This window comes from Salvelinus sp. IW2-2015, linkage group LG4q.1:29 (genome assembly GCF_002910315.2).
Source record: "Salvelinus sp. IW2-2015 linkage group LG4q.1:29, ASM291031v2, whole genome shotgun sequence".
Lineage (NCBI taxonomy): Eukaryota > Metazoa > Chordata > Actinopteri > Salmoniformes > Salmonidae > Salvelinus > Salvelinus sp. IW2-2015.
Window position 1 is genome coordinate 86,451,883 of NC_036842.1, and position 18,206 is coordinate 86,470,088.

The 18,206-nt window shown below is 45.1% G+C and overlaps 1 protein-coding gene and 1 pseudogene across 1 annotated transcript in view; one reads left to right on the plus strand and one right to left on the minus strand.

Annotated features, from left to right (window-relative positions):
* wnt2 (wingless-type MMTV integration site family member 2) overlaps positions 1–9,249 on the plus strand; it is a 15,529-nt gene extending 6,280 nt beyond the window's left edge. Inside the window, exons 3-5 of the mRNA XM_023986022.2 lie at positions 2,944–3,221; positions 3,617–3,881; positions 8,708–9,249. Coding sequence (XP_023841790.1) covers positions 2,944–3,221; positions 3,617–3,881; positions 8,708–8,913 — 749 coding nt within the window. The 3' untranslated portion in view covers positions 8,914–9,249. The remainder of the gene's footprint in view (positions 1–2,943; positions 3,222–3,616; positions 3,882–8,707) is intronic.
* A 183-nt stretch (positions 9,250–9,432) lies between these two features.
* LOC111962721 (suppressor of tumorigenicity 7 protein homolog) overlaps positions 9,433–18,206 on the minus strand; it is a 94,729-nt pseudogene continuing 85,955 nt past the window's right edge.

The following is an 18,206-nucleotide window of genomic DNA, read 5'->3' on the forward strand; positions in this document are numbered from 1 at the left end:
ATTGAAGATAGAGCTGTCTGTGATATCCGTCCACTCCACTATTCTCTCCCCTCTTGGAACTTTGTCGTCCTCTTAGTCCCTGGGTTCTCTTATTTGCACAAACTTTTGGACCAAGTATTGCCATGGCTTTGGGGTCATTGTCCATTTGGAAGATCCATTTTGCGCCACCTCATAGTTTCTAACGTCTGCCTTTCGACTTGCTACTCTGCCTGTTTTGAGTATTGTTGCTTTCTTCAATATACTGCACTATAAGATTTTCTCCTGCGCATTACTCTTGCCTATCTTCCTATTTTGTGAAGTCGCACTCTCCCAGTCCCTCTTCTAGGTCTTCTACATTACTAACACCTTCCTCCACTAACATGTGTAACTCCCTGCCTCCTTTACCTGGTACCTCTCTCCGTGCTTTCACTGTGCTTGGCGCTGTATGTGTCGTTCTTTCGGTCCTTGCAAGCCTCCCACTTTTTCCTCCAAACATAACGATGGATTCTAACCTGGTCCCACACAGTTTACCTCCTCCTCTTAGTTTTCATTCCAGACCAGAGTGCACAAGTTTCTTCTGGAATAGAGTGGATGTCATTGCTTGTGTAGTCCCGTATTGTGAGTTTCCGGCAGAGCGCTGAGTAGTACTTGGCTTTTTTATAGCGGTTTTTCGGAGCAGTGGCTTCTTCCTTTGCTGAGCGGTATTCTGCGACGCGTTATGTCGAGGGTGGATTGAGGTAGTGGACGGGGAGGCATTAGCTATATGTCTGGACTATGAGGAATAGACACAAAACTGGGTTTTGGCTATAGATACCTCTCGTACTCTGTTAAGTCCTCTCCAGCATCACTTCACGACAAGGTCTTGTTGTAATGCTGTTGTGGGCGTGTATCCGATTGTAATTGCAGTTTACACACTTTTCAACACCAAAGTACCTGGTAACCTCCCCTTCACACACACACCTATTCAGGGCGTTACGGAATATACTATGCTCCCCAAAGGGAGGAGAGCGAGACGATGTGGCGGAAGGTCTCCACATTATTATTTTTTTGGCATAGAGAGAGTCTTTGCGCTTGATTTACAAATATAGAATCTATTCCCCCATGATGCATATGGCGGGAGAGGAAGAGGCAGCAGGAGGGTAGTTGTGAATGTGGTATTGCGTTAGTCCCCTTGAATACCCATCCACCACGCTACACAGAGGGAGTGCTTAAGTTTCTAGTCAGATGGAGAACTCTTTCTTGAGAGGACCGTGCGCGATAAGCAACTCGAAAAGGGTGAAATGATCAAGGTAGTAAGGAATATCAGAACCAAGCGTCCTAAAGCCATGAGATCGAGTCTTACGGGTGGTGAAGATAAATACAAGGTGTGATGGGTGAGTAAGAGGAGAGCGCGAAAAGTCGAGTACTGAGAGCACTTATGTAGGGTGGTAGATAGATCACTTTCCTGACCCCACTGAGAAATATAGATGAATACAAAAAAATAAAAAAGAAAGACTTTTTCATCCTCAAAGTCCTGTTATATATCAATTGTGATAGTGCTAATAAGAGGAGTCATTCGCTGTTCTATGCGCTGCCATACAGAAATGTATGTCAACACTCACTTTCCAAAAAAAACTAAAAGAGCCCTTCTGCCAAAACTATAGTTTGTGTTAACAAGAAATTTGTGAGTGCTTGAGAAACAAGCGCTCTTTAATGACCGTGCAACCACCAATGGAGAGCTTCAATAGGAATGTTAGTATTTCGTTTTTCTATCGTATAGGCGTCGGCGCGGATATGACGGGAGGAGCGTGTTATAAGAGCCACTAGGATCCTTGGACTCATGTGCTAAGGTATCTGGGTGTCCGGCGCTGTGGGGTGCGTATGATTGTATAAATCGTGAAGTGAGCTGGGTAGTCTAGGGTGACGAGATTCTGATTAGTCAGGGTGATCGAGTTGCTCTATGCGACGTAGTGTGTGTGTAGAAGGCGGCCATGCTTTTGGATTGTTGTGGCTTGCTCTGGCACACACACTGTGACACTTTTTGGAAGGGGGGGGTGGGGGGGGTCTTGACCAACACGACCGTGAGGGTAACAGGGGGGGAGATCTTGACCAACAACAGACCGTGAGGGTACAGGGGGGGAAGATCTTGACCAATCACAGATAAGTGAGGGTACAGGGGGAGGGTCTTGACTCAACACGACAATGAGGGTAACAGGGGGATGGTCTTGACCACAGAACAGTGAGTAATGTATAGGTCCAATGCCCTTTCTTTGAGGTGAGAATTTAAGAGCATGGTGCCAGTGGGACAGCCATGCAGGCTGGGTTAGAGGTCACTAAGCCTAGCCACATGCTGCTATGTTAGGACCAGGGAAAGGTACGGAGGAGATTTAAAGTCCTGATTTGGAGCCTCTTCTCAAATACTTTAGAAAAGCATATTTTATCCCTTCCTCCTTATTTTCTTTCTGTTCTTCCTTACATCCTCGAGTGGTGCGAAGAAAAGAGTGAGATGGTAGGAGAGAAGGGATGAGAGTCTCTCTTCTCTCTCTGAGCTGCTTATTTCTTCTGACACAAATCAATATACAGGTGTCAGCAAAGATGATATTGGAGAAGTGTGTTAATAAGATCATTACTCCCTGACAGCTGACTGTCCTCAAGCCCGGCCCGGCTTAACAACTTTACTGATACTAGAAAGTTATGTGTCACCACTCTCATCGTGATTTGTGGAGTGCTTGAAAAACAAGTTTTAATGACTCCAACCTAAGTGAATGTAAACTTCACTGTGTGTCCATGTAACTTATACCTTCTGGTGTGTATACTGTTCCCTGTGTGTGTGTTTGTGTGTGCGTAGTGTAGTGTGGTGGGTGTGTGTGCGTGTAGTGGGTGTGTGTGCGTGTAGTGTGTGTGTGCATGTGGAGTGTGAGCTTGCTTACGTGTGTGTGTTCAGCACTCACACAATGTCTTCCTCTTCCTCTCTATGCCTACCAGGCAGTCGTGAAGCGGCCTTTGTGCACGCCATCTCCTCGGCTGGGGTGGTCCACACGCTGACCCGGGCTTGCAGCCAGGGAGAGCTGCAGTCGTGCTCCTGTGACCCCACCAAGAAGGGCTCGTCCCGGGATGCCAAGGGGACGTTCGACTGGGGCGGCTGCAGCGACCATGTGGAGCACGCCATGAGGTTCAGCCAGTCCTTCATAGACGCCAAAGAGAGAAAGGAGAGAGACGCCAGGGCTCTGATGAACCTCCACAACAACCGCGCTGGGAGAAAGGTGGGTTCAAAGTTTAAACACATTATGGGGGAGTAATGACTCCAACTGAACCAATTTGATCTAGATCAGTGTTTTCCAAACAGTTGGTTTGCATATTTGTATTCCTGAACTGGCACACCAGATTCAAATAATCAAGGGCTTGATGTTTAGTTGACTAGTGGAATCAGGTGTGCCAATCAAGGGCTGGTGATCCAAGAGTAGAGGGTTGGGATACACTTGTTTAGAGGAATTTGATAGACTATTACCCTGTGTAGATTCCTTCCATAGACACACACGTGCACATACACCAACATACAAACCCTACCTGACACACAACCACCAACCAACCAGATACACACCTATCCTCCCTAACAARACTTKTTTCTCTCTCCATCCCCTTCCTCATCACCACACAGGCGGTGAAGCGGTTTATGTCCCTGGAGTGTAAGTGTCATGGCGTGAGCGGCTCCTGCAGCGTCCGGACCTGCTGGCTGGCCCTGGCCGACTTCCGCCGCACGGGCGACTACCTGCGGCGGCGCTACAACGGGGCGGTGCAGGTGGCCATGAACCAGTATGGCACGGGCTTCACCACCGCACAGCGACACTTCAAACGGCCCAGCAAGAACGACCTGGTCTACTTCGAGGACTCGCCAGACTACTGCATAAGAGACCAAGAGTCTGGTGAGTTTGGTTAGTAGAGTTCAGATTTAGTCCACAGTCCAGACAGAGATACTGACGTAGATGATGTACGCTCTGTCTGTCTGACATCTGACATGACTGTCTCTCTGTAGAGTAGAACACCGTACTACTTGTCCATAATATCTTCAGTATGTGGTAATATTTTCACAGGGTAACTACTCAGCCTCTTGTACAGTAGGGTTATTCTCTCAATGCTGCACCGGATAACACCAGKTGTAGTATGTGAGTTCAAAACAGAGAGAATGTGTTGGTGTGCCTGTGAGCGAGAGGTATGTGTGGGTGTGTTTCTGAGACGGCAAGAAAATAGTGTGAGTGAAAACAATGTGTGTGTGATCTGAAGGACCTGGTTGCCTGTCAGGCAGCAGATGATCCGAGGTGATCAGGTGTCGGCCAGTTTAAGGGCCATTACACAGTTCTGTGGGCTGAAACCCGACCTGCCGCGCACCACTATAAATTACCCCTGCTGGAGRACACACACATACCCTTGGGCACAGTGATGGCCCCTACACCTCTGCACGCTTGGACCCCCAAAATTGAGGAATATTTGGAGGGTAAGTCATATCTCTCAAACCCCTCTGACCGACATCAAAGCTAACCACCCCTAATGTAGACCTGGGGGGACCTCTCTGAAGTTCCCTCCCCTCTTTGTCTCCTCTCCTTCATTACGCTGACCTAAAGTCACAGGATAGGTGAAGGCAATATGGTGAACACCCACCACCGAGGATAGGTGAAGGCAATATGGTGAAACACCCACCACCGAGGATAGGTAAGGCAAATATGGTGAAACACCCAGTACTGAAGGCATTAGGTTGAAGGCATATGGTGAACACCCACCACCGAGGATAGGTGAAGGCTATATGGTGAACACCAACTGAGATAGGTAAGGCATTGGTGACACCCACGCTGAGGATAGGTGAAGGCAATATGGTGAACACCACCACCGAGGGATAGTGAAGGCCAGTATGGTGAACACCCACCACCGTAGGATAGGTGAAGGATATGGTGAAACCCACCATTGAGGATAGGTGAAGGCAATGTGGTGAACACCCAGTACTGAGGATGGTGAAGGCTATATGGTGAACACCCAGTACTGAGGATAGTGAGGCAATATGGTGAACACCCACCACTGAGGATAGGTGAAGGCTATATGGTGAACACCCACCACTGAGGATAGGTGAAGGCAATATGGTGAACACCCAGTCTGAGGATAGGTGAAGCGGCATATGGTGAACACCCAACTGAGGATAGGTGAAGGCTATATGTGAACACACCAGTACTGAGGATAGGTGAAGGCTAAATGGTGAACACCCATCCACTGAGGATAGGTGAAGGTCGTATGGTGAACACCCGACAGGATAGGGGAAGGCTTATATGTGGAACACCCCAGTACTGGAGGATTTAGGTGAAGGCTATATGGTGAACACCCACCACCGAGGATAGGTGAAGGCTATATGGTGAACACCCACCACTGAGGTCTTTAACGTCAGCACAATTGAAGAAAAGGAAACAAGGAGAGGAAGAGCTATGCATTTGGAAAGTATTCAAGAGTACTTGACTTTTTTRACATTTTGTTATGTTACATCCTTATTTGAAAATGTATCATCAATCTACACACAATACCCCATAATGACAAAGAGAAAACAGGTTTTTAGAAATGTTTGCAAATTTATAATAAAAAAAAAAACAGAAATACCTTATTTACATAAGTACTCAGACCCTTTGCTATGAGACTCGAAATTGAGCTCAGGTGCACCCTGTTTCCATTGATCATCCGTGAGCTGTTTCTACAACTTGGAGTCCACCTGTGGTAAATTCAATTGATTGGACATGACTTGGAAAGGAACATACCCATCTATATATTAGGTCCCACAGTTGACAGTGCAGGTCAGAGTAAAAACCAAGCCATGAGGTCAAAGGAATTGTCCGTTGAGCTCCGAGACAGGATTGTCYAGGAACAGATCTGGGGAAGGGTACCAAAAAAGTTCTACAGCATTGAAGGTCCCCAAGAACACAGTGGCCTCCATCATTCTTAAATGGAAGAAGTTTGGAACCACCAAGACATTTCCTAGAGCTGGCTGCCCGGCCAAACTAAGCAATCGGGGGAGAAGGCTCTTGGTCAGGGAGGTGACCAAGAACCGGATTGTCACTCTGACAGAGCTCCAGAGTTCCTCTGTGGAGATGGGAGAACCTTCCAGAAGGACAAATATCTCTGCAGCACTCCACCAATCAGGTCTTTATGGTAGAGTGGCCAGTCGGAAGCCACTCCTCAGTGAAAGGGACATGACAGCCCACTTGGAGTTTGCCAAAAGGCACCTAAAGGACTCTCAGACCATAKGAAACAAGATTCTCTTGTCTGATGAAACCAAGATTGAACTCTTTGGCCTGAATGTCAAGCGTCATGTCTGGAGGAAACCTGGCACCATCCCTACGGTGAAGCATGGCGGTGGCAGAATCATGCTGTGGGGATGTTTTTCAGTGGCAGGGACTGGGAGACTAGTCAGGAGGGAAAGATGAACGGAGCAAAGTACAGAGAGATCCTTGATGAAAGCTCCAGAGCGCTTAGGACCTCAGACTGGGGCGAAGGTTCACCTTCTAACAGGACAATTTTACTAAGCACACAGCCAAGACAATGCAGAAGTGGCTTCGGGACAAGTCTATTATGTAAATGTGATATCTTTTTATTATTAATACATTTGTAGAAAGTTCTAAAAACCTGTTTTTGTTACATCATGGGGTATTGTGTGTAGATTGATGAGGGGAAAAAACGATTTAATCCATTCTAGAATAAAGCTGTAACGTAACAAAATGTGGAAAATGTCAAGGGGTCTGAATACTTTCAGAATGCACTGTATACACACCTCGGACAGTTTTTTTGGTACACTRATCTAGTACTGGTTTTGACCCCCTTTGCCTCCAGAAKAGCCTGAATGSATACACCTGGTCAGCAAAAATGTTAAGATGCACTGTGGCGTTCAATCATTGTTCGATTGGTATCAAGTGACCTAACGTGTGCCAGAAAAACATTSCTCACACCAGTACACCACCTTCATGGAGTGCCATCAGCATGATGCAAGAGGAACCGGGATTCTCGAACCAGGCAATGTTTTTCCACTCCTCAATTGTCCAGTGTTGGTGATCGTGTGCCCACTGGAGCCGTTTCTTCTTGTTTTTAGCTGATCGGGGTAGAACGTCTGCTGCAATTGTCYTCTGCTGCAACAGCCCATCCGTGACAAGGATTGACGAGTTGCACATTCCGAGATGCATTTCTGCACACCAKTGTTGTACTGCACCGTTATTTGTCAGTTTGTGGCCCGCCTGTTATTTTGCACAATTCTTGCCATTCTCCTTCAACCTCTCTCATCAATTAGCTGTTTTTCACCCACACTACTGCCACTGACTGGATGTTACTTGTTTACTAGACAATGTAGTGCATGAAAAGCCCAGGAGGCGACCATTTCTGAGATACTGGATCTGGCGTGCCTGGCACACCACGCTCAATGTCGCTTAGGTTACTTGTTTTTCCCATTCTAACGTTAAATAGAACAGTAAATGAACGCCTCGACTCCAGTCTGCCGGCTTTATATGAAGGTTCTTTATGAGCTGTATACATGTAAGCATGGTGAGCTCACTGACCATGGCCCCTCTCATGAGAACCTCGCTCCAGACATCTTGGACAACACACACACACAGCCCTGGGAGACAGATACTGTAGAGACTGCACCCCCCTGTGCCTCTCCAAAGTGTGAAATCAATTTCCCTCGGCCCCATGGAGGCTCAGGTGCTAAACTCATCTCTCGGCGCCCCCTCATCTTAATTCAATAAGCAGACGCCAGGAGAGAAGAGAGAGAGAGAGGGAGAGAGAGAAGGGGGGTGGAGTCTGTCCTTGATGTCAACCCTAGCTGTGCAGCATACCATGACTGACGGAGAGGCGGACACGTTGTTGGGTGGGGGTGGTCTCATCGTGCCCAGACACAATACCTGGCTGCTCTCCCTCTTTTTCTACCTCCCTCCTCCTCCCTATCGCTCTACCTCCCTCTAWCTCTCAGCAGTGAGGAACAGATGGACAGAGAGGGAGGGAGGGATGAGGAGAGCATAGAGGGCTATAGKAATAAGCTGCCTAGAACAGACATGATCTGTTCCCAATACCAAATCGACTCCTAGCTAGCCGCTTTAAGTCAGGACATTCATCGTRACGTGTACAGGGTTTTCACCTTAGTGCAGAGGAAGGAGGTAAGGAAAGGAAGCTACTTTAGACTATTGAGGTTTGAGTTGAGGCCTCAAATAAATAGTAAATATTGATCTTATTTAATTGTATTATGYGATGATTTCTGGGAGTCCAATAAGCCTGCCAGACACCCTTGCACGGTCACTCTGAGAAGAGGCGCAGGAGTGTGTGACAGTGAGTGCCAGCCAGGGTGTAAAATGAACACCTGATGAAGAGCCTGAGTACCAGCTGATGGCTCCTATCATCGATCGCTCATCCTGTCTCCCTTCATCCTCTTATCCCTCCCTCATCTCCCCCCTCCATACCTTTCTCACTCACCGTCTCATCAAGTTTAGATTGAGTACACTGCATTCTATTGGAATGATGTCAATACCTGTACGGTAGTGGGGCTTAGACCGTTGTTTGCCAACAATCACTCCATTGCAGCTAAAGATTAGATTTAGTCTATTTGGCATGTTATAAGCACATTTGATAAGGATTGTATGTGGATCACAAGGTAAAAAAGCTTACTGATTCAATATACAGGCAGAAAATATACCTGATTTGGATGAGGATTTGATACATCATTTCTCTCCCTCGCCAGGTTCGGTGGGGACGGGAGGGCGGGTGTGCAACCGGACGTCTCGCGCCGTAGACAGCTGCGAGGTTATGTGCTGCGGCCGGGGCTACGATACAACACGCGTCAGCCGCACCACCAAGTGTGAGTGCAAGTTTCACTGGTGCTGCGCRGTGCACTGCCGGGACTGCAACCAGGAGATGGACGTGCACACCTGCAAGGCCCAGACATGACCACAGTGCACCACTATACCACCAACCAACCGCTTATCCAGATTTGGTCTGAAATGGCAACCTATTTCCTYTGGTGCACTACTTTTGACCAGGCCCTGATCAACAGTAGTGCACTAACTAGTGAATAGGGTGGATTTTGGACATAGCGCCAAATCAGTCTGACTTGCACCTGACTAAGAAGCATCAGGGTTTGACGCCCCCTGTAGGCTATTGCACCAAGAACACCTTACAATCTCATTTTGTTCTTCCCTCACATTCCATTATATTTATTTGCTCTCTCAATAACCCAAAAAACTTTTCTGAAATGTATTCAAATTTTTATATGTAAATACAAACTTTATGTAATTTAAAAGTTTAGTGTATAGTTTATGGAAATTGATAGACCTGACCATACACCCCTGTTCTCAACCAGCCAGTTACAAGACATGCTTTAGTCACCTGAACGCCACTTATGGCCCACGGGAATATTTATTACAGTTGTGATATGCTTGACAATCAAAATGGTGTAGTAGAAGTTGCAGCAATACACAAAGTCCTTTATTTTGGTATTTTTTTTCACTTTTTTAATGATGCCAATTGATCACCTTTTTTTGTATAACAAAAAAACATTTTTTACATGAGATTTTAAAACAAAATTGAACATATCAAATAAAGTCAAAATCGATTCAGAATGTTTCCCTTTTCTCGTCTCCTCCATCCTCTGTCCGTCTAATCCATGATCTTGGCACAAAGGGTGTGTCAGTCAGTCTGGTTCAGTCCAGTCGGASCCGGTCAGATGCGTGTGAGCTGGTGCCACAGACTGGATGGCAGGATGCTCTCCACTTTCTCCATGATGAAGTTCAGAGGAGCAAACAGGGTGCTAAGYAACTACATACAGAGACGTGATGTTAGAACACACACACCACTTCCTAGTAGAACCATTGCAACCAGATTTCTTCCTGAACATGTCAAGGTACTGTATGATAGGTGCACCATAACATTCTAGTTGAGAATGTACCCATCTTTACTGAAGCTCTGCGCATTTCAAGGTAGCTACTGTGGGTTGTCGTTGGCCTCAAATGATAGCTAGAGGACCATGATAGGAGCACCATAGCATGCCAATTTAGGTACTGTGCTCAATGGGGCAGAACCAGAACTTGTCTACCAGGTATGTTGACTACTGACTGTGCTCTAACCCCTAAGAGTGGTAGTGGACTCTGTCAGCTCCCCATTCATCTCTCCTTCATCCTTCTCCCCTCTGATGTTATTTTGCTCCCTCTCTGTTCACACCACCCTCGCTCTCCTCTCTGATGTGTTTTGGCAACATGCAGTGTGGGGGATAGGGGCTCCCTCAGAGGGATTGAGGGTGATGGAGGTTTGGCTTTGTCTGATGGCAGATAAAAGGCTGTCAGGGAGAGATGGAACAAGCGCCTTGTTTACATGCTAAAAGGGAGAGAGGCCCTGTTCCAATGCTTTGAAGATGCACCTTTACTTCCTTCCGTCTTTCCTTGGSAGAAACCACTGATCTGACATGATTCGATAGGTGAAAGCCAAGTCATGTTTTCATCCATTCAATCATATTAGATCAGTGCTTACTTTAAGGAAGGGAGGAACTGTGCCTCTACCCTTGCATGTAAACCAGATGCTGATTAGTTTGTCTTGGAAGTGGATCAGAGTGTGTCTGACCATTCTGTCTCTCATTACGTATACCAGAATGTTTCTATTGGCAAGAACATACTCACCTTCACCGTTAAGGCGAGGATGCAGGTTCTACCAACTAAATACAACCTAGCACTCTGGTACCCTGCAAACRATGATCTGTTTTGTATCTCACATAATGTGTCTGTTGCAAATATTGTTAATGGTTCATATAAGGACCAGTACATATGTAACCTTTATTTAACTAGGCAAGTSAGTTGAGAACAAATTCTTATTTWCAAMGACAGCCTAGGAACAGTGGGTTAACTGCCTTGTTCAGGGYCAGAACAGCAGATTTTTACCTTGTCAGCTCGGGGATTCGATCTAGCAACCTTTCGGTTACTGGCCAAACGCTCTAACCACTAGGCTACCTGCCGCCTTACATATATCTAGACATGACCGCCTCATTGACCATATAGCTAGTGAGATGAAACGGGCAGTACCGCCATCAGTGCATATTCAAACATTCTCGTCAGAGGAGGCTGATGTTGATGAAGATGTGTTGTGTTTTCTTGTATACCAAATATGTCAGATATTGTTGTTGTGGAGGGAGGCCAGAAGGGGGTGCTAATTTGGAAGTAGGTTGCTTTGACATCTACATGAAGCATACCTTTGCTGCTAAGCCCCTTGTCACGCKTAAACAGCCTTGGTTATGAGTGGAAACATAGGCTGACAGTACGTGGCCTTCAGATTGCAGGGCTACATAGGACAAAGGCAAAGCAGCTAGCGAGGTACTGCGCCGTTGTAGCGGTCGTGAGCAGCCTAGCTTCATGGTGAAGGTGCTTTCTATGTCCAGATATCCGTGACCTTTGAATCATTCTCGACTGTAATGTGATTTGTGGATTCAAATAAAGTGTGTGTGTGTCATCAGCACCCAACTAAAACAGTGCAMGGCCAGAGCAGAGCAAGCCCCTGCAGAGGAGATGGTAGCTGCTGATAGAGTCCCACCAGGAGCAGAGAGATGAGCTCACACACATTCCAGGGGAGTGACAGCACAGGCCTGCTGAGGAAGAACATCACGTCGAGGAGAATGCRCTCCACTGGTAGATAGGACAGGGCCTGTGTAGGTTCTAGGGGTTGGATTCAATAGTTTGAAGCTGCTTCCTTTACGTATTTCCTTCCCTGCATCACCACTGATCTACAAGAACTTGCATTGATATAGGACCTTGTATAGAGCATGCCTAGTCTCCTGTCATCCAGACTTCAGATAAAAGCAAATCTATGGTTGTTACAGTCAAAACAAAAATGACCCAATGACAACCTCTGTACAGGACATTTCAGAAGAACGCAACAAAATGAATGGCCACCTTACGAAGAATCTGAATGCAAATAACCTTATTGGGGATGGGGACTTGGCTTACAAAGGGAACTGGTATGTGTACGAGTGTGAAAGCGACCGGTGCAGGAGACTCACCGCTTTAGCGAAGACTCCCATGAGCTCGGGGAACTGGTGTGTTAGCAGGGCCAGCATGGCGGTGAAGGAGCAGAGACCAGCCGTGAAAAGGATGAAGAACGGCAGCTCCTTCTTAGGATACACCGACACCTCATGAAACACTGCTTCCACATGAGATAGAGAGCATCAACACACTGTACATACTTTATTCACACACACAGTATTACCTCATACCCCTGAACATTGACTCGGTACTGGTACCCCGTGTACAGTGCATTCGGAAAGTATTCAGACCCCCTTGACTTTTTCCACATTTTGTTACGTTACAGCCTTATTCTATAATAGATTAAAAAAAAAAAAAAATCTCATCAATCTACACACAATACCGCATAATGACAAAGCGGAAACAGGTTCAGACATTTTTGCAAATGTATCAATAAATAAAAACAGAAATACCTTATTTACATAAGTATTCAGACCCTTTGCTATGAGACTCAAAATTGAGCTCAGGATCATCCTTGGTGTTTCTACAACTTGGAGTCCACCTGTGATGAATTCAATTGATTGGACATGATTTGGAAAGGCACACACCTGTCTATATAAGGTCCCAAAGTTGACAGTGCATGTCAGAGTAAAAGCCAAGCCATGAGGTCYAAGGAATTGTCCGTTGAGCTCCGAGACAGGATTGTGTCGAGGCACAGATCTGGGGAAGGGTACCAAGAACACAGTAGCCTCCATCATTCTTAAATGGAAGTATGGAACCACCAAGGCTCTTCTTAGAACTGGCCGCCGGCCAAACTGAGCAATCGGGGGAGAAGGGTCTTGGTCAGGGAGGTGACCAAGAACCAGATGGTCATTATGGCAGAGCTCCAGAGTTCCTCTGTGGAGATGGGAGAACCTTCCAGAAGGACAAACATCTCTGCAGCACTCCACCAATCAGGCCTTTATGGTAGAGTGGCCAGACAGAAGTCACTCGTCAGTAAAAGGTACATGACAGTTTACCAAAAGGCACCTAACGGACTCTCTGCTCTGATGAAACCAGATTGAACTCTTTGGCCTGAATGCCAAGCGTCATGTCTGGAGGAAACKTGGCACCATCCCTACGGTGAAGCATGGCGGTGGCAGAATCATGCTGTGGAGATGTTTTTCAGTGGCAGGTACTGAGAGACTAGACAGGATGGACAGAAAGATGAACAGAGCAAAGTACAGAAAGATCTTTGATGAAAACCTGCTTCAGAGAGCTCAGGACCTCAGACTGGGGTGAAGATTCACCTTCCAACAGGACAACGACCACAAGCCCACAGCCAAGACAACACAGGAGTGGCTTCGGGACAAGTCTCTGAATGTCCTTGAGTGGCCCAGCCAGAGCCCGGACTTGAACCCGATCGAACAGCTCTGGAGACACATGAAAATAGCTGTGCAGTGATGCTCCCCATCCAACCTGACAGAGCTTGAGGGGATCTGCAGAGACGAACGGGAGAAACTCCCCAAATACAGGTGTTCTAAACTTGTAGCGACATACCCAAGAAYACTCAAGGCTGTAATCAATGCCAAAGGTGCTTCAACAAAGTACTGAATAAAGGTTTGAATACGTATGTAAGTTTTAATTTTATTTAAATAACATTTCTAAAAACCTGTTTTTTCTTTTGTCATTATGGGGTATTATTATGTGTAGATTAATGAGGGAAAAAACGCTATATATTTTAGAATAAGGCTGTAATGTAACAAAATGTGGAAAAAGTGAAGGGTCTGAATACTTTCCGAATGCACTGTAGCCAAGTTATCATTAATCATTGTGTATTAATTCCTTGTGTTATTATTTCTTTATTAATTCCTATTAATTTGTTTCTCTCTGCATTGTTGGGAAGGGCCGTCAGTAAGCATTTCACTGATAGTCTACACCTGATGTTTGCCAAGCATGTAACAAATAATATTTGATTTGTACACAGACACCTCACAAAACACTGCTTCCACATGAGAGAAATACAGAAGGTCAACACACCGCACACTCAGTTGAATCCAGAGCGTCTCTTACTTGGTAGCAGCTCTCTGTCTGCGGTCTCTGTGCAGATGGGGTATGGGTAGAAGAGGTGTCCTTTCTCCAGAGGGTAGGGGATCATTCTAAAAGCTGGGGAGGAAAGAGGACACAGGAGTCAGAATAGGTTCAGTCGGGTACAAAGGTTTCATGTTCACCTCAGAAGTGTAGTGTACCATTAGAAAAACCTGAAAATGTGTGTTGTACTCACTGCCCTCAAAATGTGTGCATGTGTGTGTTACAGAGTAAAGGCAATGTGTAACACAATGAAGTTATGGCGTATGAGGTAAAGCGGATGTTGTGTGTGTGTGTTACGCACTGCCCTCCCAGGTACAGTGGAGCAGGTTAAGGGCCCCCTCCACCCTCTTCCAGTGCTGCAGGTGAAAGAAGGCGTAGGCTATGGCCTCACTGTCCCCTCGCTCAGCCAATGTTGCCTAGCAACAGGCAGCCTATTAAAACATATGTTTCCATTCTAACAGGTGATGTGGAAGACGATGAAGAAAGAGAGAAGTCATGTGACCACGAACAAAATAAAAAATCGCTACAACAAGAGACATATACGTTCTTCCTAATGCAAGCGTAATTGGAACGAACACATATCCAGTGCTATCTTACAACCAGCAACGAGGTGCGGCGCGTGAACCTTCCGATCTCCGTGTGAGGTGACCGCAAGCACCATTATAAGCGTAGTAGTGGTGGTTAGTGGTGCTACAGTAGTAGTTAGTAGTAGTAGTAGTGGTTAGTAGTGGTGGTTAGTGGTGCTAGCAGTAGTAGTAGAAGTAGTAAGGTAGAGTAGTATAGTAGATAAAGTAGTATGTGGTTAGTGGTGATGATACAAGTAGATAGTAAGTAGATGGTTAGTGGTGCTTACAGTAGTTAGTTAAAGTAGTAGTAGATGGTTAGTGGTGCTAACAGTAGTATGAAGTAGTAGTAGTGGTTAGTGGTGCCAACAGTAGTGGTTAAGTGGTGCTACAGTTAGTAGTAGTAGTAGTAGTAGTAGTAGTGGTTTAGTGGTGCTACAGTAGTAGTAAGTAGTAGTAGCTAGTAGTTAGTAGTAGTAGTTAGTAGGATGCATACAGTAGTAAGTATAAGTAGTGAGTTAGTAGGTCTAGTGCTAAGTGAGAGTAGCTAATAGGTGCAGGGTTAGTGTGTAAAAGTAGTAGTAGTAGTAAGTGTGTTCAGTGTGCCTACAGTAGTAGTTGAGTATATAAGAGTATAGTGCTACAGTAGTAGTGGAGTAGTGCCAGTAGTAGAGTACAGTAGTAGTAGGATAGTGTAGTTCCAACATACTAAGTTAGTTAGAGTGAGTGAGGTGATGCAAACGTAGTAAAGTAGTAGGTGGTAGTGCCGTGTAGTGAGTAGTGCTATTGCTACCAGTTACCGTACATAAAGTAAGTAGTACGTAGTAGTAGTAGTAGTTTAGTGGTGCTACAGTAGTAGTAGTAAGATCAGTGAGTAGTAGTAGTAGTGGTTAGTGGTGCGTACAGCAGTAGTTCAGCTAGTAGGTAGTGTTAGTGCGCTGATCAACGTAGTAGTCAGTATATAGTCAGTCAGTGAGTTAGTGGGCTACAGTCAGTAGTAGGTAGTAGAGTAGTTAGTGCTCAGTAAGATAGTCAGTTAAGCTGTTCCGCTGTCAGTTAGTAAGTAGTAGTAGTAGAGTAGTTAGTATAGTAGTAGTGAGTAGTAGTGGTAGTGTGCAACTAGCAAATCAAGTAGTAGTAGTGTCAGTGTTAGTGGTGCTACACGTATTGTATTAGAGGTAGTCAGTAAGTTCAGTACCGTCAGTGGTACAGTGGTTGGATACTCATTAAGTAAGCCAGTAGTAGTAGTAGTAGTGTCACGGGGTGGTTTAGTGGTGCTACAGTAGTAAGTCAGTAAGTAAGTAAAGGTGAAGTTAGTGTGCATACAAGTAGTAGTTAAGTAAGTAGTTCAGTTAGTAGTGTGTACAGTAGTAGTAGTAGTAGTAAGTAGTAGTGTTAGTGCGCGATGTGTAGTAGGGTTAGTGGTGCCTGCAGTTAGTAGTAAGAGCTAGCAGTAGTAGTAGTAGTAGTAGTAGTAGTAGCCCTAAGTAGTTACGTAGGTGCTACAGTATGTAGTAGGTTAGTTGAGTAGTAAGTGGTAAGTAGAATGTAAGCCTGGTGCAATACGAGATAGATGGTCTGCCCAAACCGAGATAGTACAGTTAGTAGTAGTAGTGGTTCAGTGGTTGCTGCCAGTAGTAGTAGCTAGTAGTGTGGTTTAGTGGTGCTGCAGTACGTGAGCAGTATAGTGGAGTCAGGTGGTTGAGTAGACTGCAGTAAGCTCAAGTGTAGCCTTAGCTACCGTCGGGTTAGTGGTCGCGTGCGAAGTCCGAAAGTAGTATAGTAGTCAGGTGAAGATGGAAGTAGTAGGTAGTGGTAGTGAGCTGCGCACCACTAGTAGTAGTAGTAGTTAGTAGTTAGTTGGTTTAGTTGGTGCTGCAGTAGATAGTAAAGTAGTAAGTTTAGTAGTGGTGGGTTGGTTAGTGGTGTACAGAGCTCAGAGTCAGTGAGTGGGGTGGAGAGATAGATGAGATTAAGTGGTGCTACAGTAGTAGTAGTAGTTAGTGGTTGTGCCTACCGCGAGTAGTAGTGGTAAGTATGAAAGTAGTCCAGTAGTAGTTTAGTGGTTAGCTTGGTGCTGTAGGAGTAGTTGGGTTAGTGTGCTGCAGTATTCCAGTCAGTAGTTAAGTGGTGCTGCGTATAGGGTAGTAGTGCAGTAGTTCCCAGTAGTATACGTAGTAGTAGATAGGTGAGTTAGGCTGGCTGCTGCAGTGAGTGAGTAGGATGGTTCGCTGGTGCTCCACGTAAGTAAAGTACGCTCGAGTATGTAGTGGTTAGTGGTAAGCTAGCAAGTAGTTATAGTATGTATTAGTTGTGCTGCATAGTGATAGGCCCTGTAGTAAGTGGGGCTGCGAGCTGAGTAGTAGTAGTAGTGAGATGGTTAGCTGAATGCGGCTCGGCGCACCGTTCCCGATAAGATCAGTTAGTAGTAGTTATGTGGTCGTAAATCACTCAGTAGTAGTAAGGTAGTAGTTTAGTAGTAAAGTGAGTAGTAGTTAGTGAGTCGCTGCGCCATTTTAGTAGTCCCAGATGAGTAGTAGTGGTGCTGCATTCTCAATGATAGTCCGAGTCAGTAGTAGTTAGTGGTGCCTGCGAGTATAGTTAGTCAAGTAGTAGTAGTAGTAGTAGTAGTAGTAGTTTGTGGTGCTGCATTAGTAGTAGTTAGTGGTGCTGCAGTAGTAGTAGTGCTGCATTGGTAGTAGTAGTAGTAGTAGTAGTAGTAGTAGTAGTAGTAGTAGTTAGTGGTGCTGCATTAGTAGTAGTAGTAGTAGTTTGTGGTGCTGCATTAGTAGTAGTAGTAGTGGTTAGTGGTGCTGCAGTAGTGCTACAGTAGTAGTAGTTGCTAGTGGTGCTGTAGTCAGTGGTGTAAAGTACTTAAGTAAAAATACTTGAAAGTACTACTTAAGTACAGATTCCCCCCAAAATTACTTAACTATTTATATTTGACAACTTTTACTTCACTACATTCCGAAAGAAAATTATGTACTTTTTACTCCATACATTTTCCCTGACACCCAGAAGTACTCGTTACATTATTAATGCTTAGCAGGAGAGGAAAATTGTCTAATTCACACACTTATCAAGATAAAATCCCCGGTCATCCTATTGCCTCTGATCTGGTGGACTCACTAAACACATGCTTCATTTCTAAATGATATCTGAGAGTTGGAGTGTGCCCCTGGCTATCCYCTTTTACATTTTATGGTTCCGTCTGGTTTGCTTAATATACAGAATTATAAGTGACTTATACTTAAAAGATTTTACTGGGTGACTTTCACTTTTACTTGAGAAATGTTCTATTAAGGTATCTTTACTTTTACTCAAGTATGAAAATTGGCTGCAGTAGTAGTTGTTAGTGGTGCTACAGTAGTAGTAGCAGCAGTGCTACAGTAGTAGTGCTACAGTAGTAGTAGTAGTAGTAGTAGAGGTCGACCGATTATGATTTTTCAACGCCGATACCGATAATTGCCAATAACGATTAAATCGGCCGATTTATTTATTTATATATATATATATATATTTGTAATGATGACAATTACAACAACTGAATGAACACTTATTTTAACTTAATACATAAATAAAATCAATTTAGTTTCAAATAAATAAT